The following is a 6,000-nucleotide window of genomic DNA, read 5'->3' as shown; positions in this document are numbered from 1 at the left end:
AACAACTACAACAAAAAACAATAAACTCATACAGCCTCATTTTTTTAAATGGGCGAAGGGCTTGAATAGGATTTCTCCGGAGAAGATATGCTAATGTCCATAATCACATGAAAAGGTGCTCAACATCTTTAGTCACCACAGAAATGCAAGTTAAAACTACCCTAGCTACCATGTCATACCCATCAGGATGGCGATGATCAAAAAAGTAGAAAGTAAGTGTTGGCCAGGACTGGATAGATTGGAACCCTTGCGCACGGCCGGTGGAATACAAAATGGTGCAGCTGCTGTGGAGGATGGCTTGGTGGTTCCTCAAGATATTAAACAGAAGGACCTTAGGACTCAGCTGTTCTCCTCCAAGGCGTCTACTCAAAGAATTGAAAACAGGGACTCAAACAGAATCCTCTGCACACCCAAACCCACAGTGGCATTTTTCACAGTAGCCAAAACGGGGAAGCAACCCAGTGTCCGTCACATGGTGAATGGAATAAAATATTTCATCCACACAGTGGAATGTTATTCTGCTGTGAAAAGGAAGGAGGTTCTAGTATATGCTACAAGATAGGTGAACCTCGAGAGCAGTGTGCTGAGATAAGCCAGTCACAAAAGGACAAATATGGTGAGATTCCACTTATGTAATGTACCTAGAGCCATCACATACTGAGACAGGGTGTAGAATGGTGGTAGCCAGGGGCTGGGCCTAGGAGATACGGGGTTAGTGTGGTTAGTGTTTTGGTTTGTTTTTTAAGATTTTATTTATTTATTCATGAGACACATAGAGAAAGAGGCAGAGACACAGGCAGAGAGAGAAGCAGGCTCCCTTTGGGGAACCCAGATGCAGGACTTGATCCCAGGACTCTGGGATCACGACCTGAACCAAAGACAGATGCTCAACCACTGAGCCTCCCAGGCATCCCATGGGATTAGTGAGTGTTTAATGGGGATAGAGTTTCGGTTAGGAAGGTGAGAAAGTTCTGGAGACGGTTGGACAACAGTATGAATACACTCGATGCCACTGATTTATAGACTTAAAAGTGGTTAACATGGTAAATTTTGTGTTCATATATTTTACCACAGTTAGAAAAGTTAAAAAAAAGAACGAAATCACTCAAGAATTTCTAAAAATACCTATGTCCAGGCTCATTTACACCAATTCCATCAGAATCTCTGGGTCATGGCTAGCCATCAGTGTTTCCAAGCAAGTTCCTCAGGTGATTGTCAGGCCAGGATTGAGACCCACTAAGCCAGATCTTCAAGGCACCAAGAATTCGAACAAATCGAATTGAGCGCTATGTGTTTTAACTACTAAATCTGGCAATACGCCCTGATGACTGCCCTACCGGTGCTCCCGCTAGTGTAAGGCTGTATCTCTCTCATCCCATGGCAACGTACCCACCCACATACACATGCATTTTTGCACACTCCAAAGCGACACTCTAGACCTGTGGTCTAGATGAGGGGAGACACTTGCCTCCCACCCTTTTGACCTCTGACCTCTGTCCCTTCCTGCCTTCTCCATCCCCTCCTCTGGGTCCCCAAGGAGGCTCAATGCCACAGCCCTTTCCTTCACATCTATCCAGAAACTATGCCCCAGATTCTCAGGACACAAGAGACCTTCAGCACCCAGTGAGAAACACGTGTCAAAGAATTGACCCGATACAGACTCAATTAAATAAACTTGTTATTTTAATTGTTAACGAGACAAGAGCAAGCAGGGTGTGTGTATGTGTGTGTGTGTGCACGTGCCACCCCATTTGGGGAGTGACGAGGCAGGGAGAACATATTTACAGATGCTTTGGGAAAAAAATAAACTTCCTTCTCCTATTCAAGGTCGGGTCCTGGGTCACTGATCCCCAACAGCATCCGATGCTTCCAAAGACATCTCTGTCCCATGTCATCGCCGAGTGTATACTGGGCACCTAGTCTGAACCTGCTGTGCTGGGTGCAGGCTAGGAACACAGCAGGGCCCCAGCTCCCTAGAAGCTAACAGACCTGAGCAGGGAAGGCAGGGATATTTAGAGCAGGGAGAAATTAGAAGGACGTATACTTTTAATGATTGAGCTATGTATGATCTGGACACCAAAAAAATAAACCTTCGCTTTGTTATGCACTTGCCCAGTGCCTCTGCTCCAGTTTCTCCTCTTGGCAAGCAGAGCCGGGACTCCAGGGGGGAGGGCGGAAACATGGAATCAGCGAGATAAATAATATTTTAGGTGCAATTGTTTAAAAATAGAAATTCACGCCCCAAAACCCGTGACAGGCAAAATACCAATGTTTTCAATAAAGTCAGGATCAGACTCTGCATTTGGATGAGCTGGTCTCTCGCTGGTCTCACCCTCATCCTGGCACTGTGCTAATAAAAAGTTATCTTTAGAAATGGCCCATCTGCGGAAGCTTGTGGATTTTTTTTTTTAATGTCGTGTTAAAATATTACTTATCTTGAAGATTTTTTTTCCAGTGCTGTCTTAAATCTTGCACCCAAGCCGGGTTCCTCACCTACCTCACCCTAGTCCCCATCCTGCTGGCAGAGTGTACTTGACAACGGAGCTGCTAGGCAAAATAGTGGCCTTGCAATGTCATTTGAATTGCGGATCACGTATACCCCATGGGATACACTTACACCAGAAGATTATTCGTGGATCTGAAATGCAAATCAAATTGAGCACTATGTGTTTTAACTACCAAATCTGGCAATACGTCCTGATGACTGCCCTACCGGTGCTCCCGCTAGTGTAAGGCTGTATCTCTCTCATCCCACGGCAACGTACCCGCCCAAATACACATGCATTTTTGCACACTCCAAAGCGACACTCTTGGCCATTAACGTGTGTTCTCCTAGAATCTTCCTCCTGTGGTTTTCTTCCAGTGCCCTGCTGTATTGCTTTAGTCACTGAGCCCGACCCTAATGGCCCGGGGCCTTGCTCAGCCTTTAGGGCATCCTCCACACTGGGTCTGAGCATCAGAGACCTGGACATGAACTTCACGCCAAAATGGGCACGGTGCATGGGGAGACCCCGAGGGCTCTGTGGCACGTGCCACTTCCTTCCTCCCCGGGCGGCGGGCCTCCAGCCTAGATCTCACTCTCTTCCAGAATCTCCTCCATGGTGTGGGTCAGGGTGAAGTCCCCGTCGCTGCTCTCGGACAGGCTGCTGCCCCGGGGCCAGGCTGCGTGTCCCCGTGGGGGCCGGGGGCCCAGTCCCCCCAAGCCATGCATGGCCAGGTGCAGGAGCTGTCCATGGTTGTTACCACCGCCCAGCGAGGGCTGCAGCTTCTCCCGTGTCCTCGTGCGGCCTGCCTGGGACAGCTTCTTGGGACATTTTCCCAGGAACTGGAAGTCTTTCTGCAGGACCCAGGCACTGCAGCCCGAGTGGCGGGCCAGCAAGAAGCGTACCCAGTGCTTCCGCAGCTCAGCCTTCACCTGCGGGGGATAAGAGGGCGGGTTACTGTTCCCGAGTCACCTGGCCGTGTGTATGTGTGTGTGTGTGTGTGTGTGTGTGTCCTATCAGCAATCACTCACTGCATGGCTCCCATGTGCCACCCCTGGGAAACTTACCTTCTAACTGTGGAGATGCACAGAGAGGAGTAAACAAGCCTATGTGTGCACAGCACATGGTAGTGACACCATGTGGCTACTGAGTAGGACAGTGAGGCGAGGAGACAAAAATTTGAGATATAAGTGTTCCAGAAAGGACTGTGTAGAGGTGTGTATGACACCTGCCTGGTGGACAAGGAGCTCCCCCACCCTGTAGGAAGACAGAGGTGACAGCAGTGAGCAGGAGGGAAGTGGGTTTTGCTGTCCAGGAGCTTACATTCTGGGGGGTGAAAGAGGGCCTGGAGATGCCACCAATTCCTAAAGCCAGGAGGAAACCGCCTGCCCTCCCCCTTTCAAGCCTCTTTCCAGGGAGCAGAGAACTGGTAGTGATGATGATGATGGTGATGATGATGATGCAAATCACCATAGTTACCGGAAACCCAGAAAGCTCAGAGCCACACAATAATAACCAGGGGCTGCTATTATAACCATTTTACAGATCAGGAAACTGAGGGCCAAAGAGCTCTAGGAACCCGACGCACTCAGACCTGCTAAGTGGGTGAGTCACAGCCAGAATCCCGATTTTTGGACTCCAAAGTTCAAGCAGGTTCCCTCTGTCACCTTTAATGAATGGTCCCTGAGTGCCCCCAGCAGGGCCAGAGCGGGGATCTGAGCCTCTTCCGTGCATCCCGACACCGTTTCCCATTCCTCTGGACTGCCCCCTGCTCGCCCTACTGGGTGCTCACAGTATGCATTTGCCCTGGGTACATGCTGGTCACTGCACCATGTTCCCCATCACACAACCAGAAACCTGTGGGGGCTACAGGAGGCCAGCCCCAGCCTCACCAGAACCCGAACAGCAGCTTCGGAGACGTACCTCTCCATTGGCAAAGCAGTACTGCAAGGCCACGAGTAATCCCTGCAAGCAAAGGAAGAGGTTTGCATGAGGTTTGCCTCAGGAGAAGATGTGTCTGGGAGTGGCCTGGAGAATCCAAGCCCCCCCTCCCCCCCGCATCTGGGAAGCCCCCAGAAGAGTCAGGTGACTACATTGCTAGCGTTAACTGGAGTTGGCCATCCTGGTCACATTAGCTTGGATTTCACTGGGATCTCTTCTGACTTTGACCTTCACCACCCGTATCAGCCCAGGTATGTGCTTAGATGCCTACAGGTTAATGATGAATAAATCCTAAATACTTTGTGTTATTCATTCAATTATACAAATATTGTACAAGACCGCTGTCCCATTTCTACTTGTTCATGGTGAGCATTGCTAATTTTTTTTTGGCCTCAATTTTATTCTTTCCCTTTGGGAACTGATGCTGCCCTACTCTCTGGGCTTCTGGCAGGGTTGTCGATCATGGTCCCCATGTTCTAGGATGGCCATCACCACAATAATCAACCCAAATGGTCAGGGGACCCAAGCAGGGCCGATGTGAGTTCTTTTGCCTGGGAATGGAGGAAGGGTTGCACTCTCTTCCCTCTGTTTGCCAACTTTATGGTCAAAGTCAGCCTAGAGATACCCATGGGTGTCTTCCCAGCTGCAGGGAGTCAGCTTGTCTGAGAATGAAGCCAAGAGAGAGAAAAACTGAGGCTGGAGAAGGTAAGAGACAGACTTCCAATCTCGTATGCATACCCGGATCCACCAATGCCTGATCCTGAAGTTTTCATTTATGTGACATAATAAATAACCCCTTCTTGTGTCAACATTTCTTTTGAAAAGATAGATGATTCCATGCCCATGGTTTCTCATCACATGTAGATTAAAATTAAAAAATCTCCTAACCACAGAAGGCACCTAGGCTCTGTGTCTGTGTCGCTGACTTTATCCACTTCTTGTTACCCGCTTGTGTTCAGCCACTCCATTCCAGCAACACTGGCTTCCTCCAGCATCTCAAGCTAAGGTACTAGTTACCTGTCACTGTATAACTCAGTGGATCAAAACAGTCAAGATTTACCATCTCACACAACTTTCTACGGGCCAAGAATCCAACAGTGGCTTAGCTGGGTATTTTGGTTCAGGGTCATCCTTCAGGTTGCAGACAAGATGTTGGCTGGGACCTCAGTGTTCTGAAGGCTTGACTTGCTTCCAAGATGGTTCACATGCCTGCCAAGTTGATGCTGGTTGATGGTAGGAGGTGCTGGTCTCTGCCACAGAGCTGTGTGAGTGTCCTCGTGACAAGGGAGCTGGCTCCCCAACCTGCCCCGAGTGGGTGACCCAAGGGAGCCAGGCGGAAGCTACAACCTCTTGATGACCTGGCCTCAAAAGCCACATTCCTTAATGCCCACAGTACCTTAGCAGTCATGCAGATCAACCCTATTCCTTGTGAGAGGAGACTCTGTGGGGCCATGAATACCAGGAGGCAAAGATCCTTGGTGGCTATATTGGACACTAACTAACACAACTCATTGCTTACTGAGGTCCCTTCATGCTTTCTGTCTTCTGGACCATTCTTCTCTCAAATCTCTGCCTA

At 49.2% G+C, this 6,000-nt stretch overlaps 1 protein-coding gene across 1 annotated transcript in view; it reads right to left on the bottom strand.

Annotated features, from left to right (window-relative positions):
- Nucleotides 1-1,665: 1,665 nt before the first annotated feature.
- Nucleotides 1,666-6,000, bottom strand: part of GLP2R (glucagon like peptide 2 receptor) — a 50,192-nt gene continuing 45,857 nt past the window's right edge. Inside the window, exons 12-13 of the mRNA XM_025428790.3 lie at nt 4,407-4,448; nt 1,666-3,415 (exon numbers count right to left, since the gene is read on the bottom strand). Coding sequence (XP_025284575.2) covers nt 3,068-3,415; nt 4,407-4,448 — 390 coding nt within the window. The 3' untranslated portion in view covers nt 1,666-3,067. The remainder of the gene's footprint in view (nt 3,416-4,406; nt 4,449-6,000) is intronic.

Source organism: Canis lupus, chromosome 5 (genome assembly GCF_003254725.2).
Source record: "Canis lupus dingo isolate Sandy chromosome 5, ASM325472v2, whole genome shotgun sequence".
In the NCBI taxonomy this organism is placed as follows: domain Eukaryota; kingdom Metazoa; phylum Chordata; class Mammalia; order Carnivora; family Canidae; genus Canis; species Canis lupus.
The sequence above is the reverse complement of the archived record's forward strand: the minus strand, read 5'-3'. Positions and strand labels throughout refer to the sequence as shown.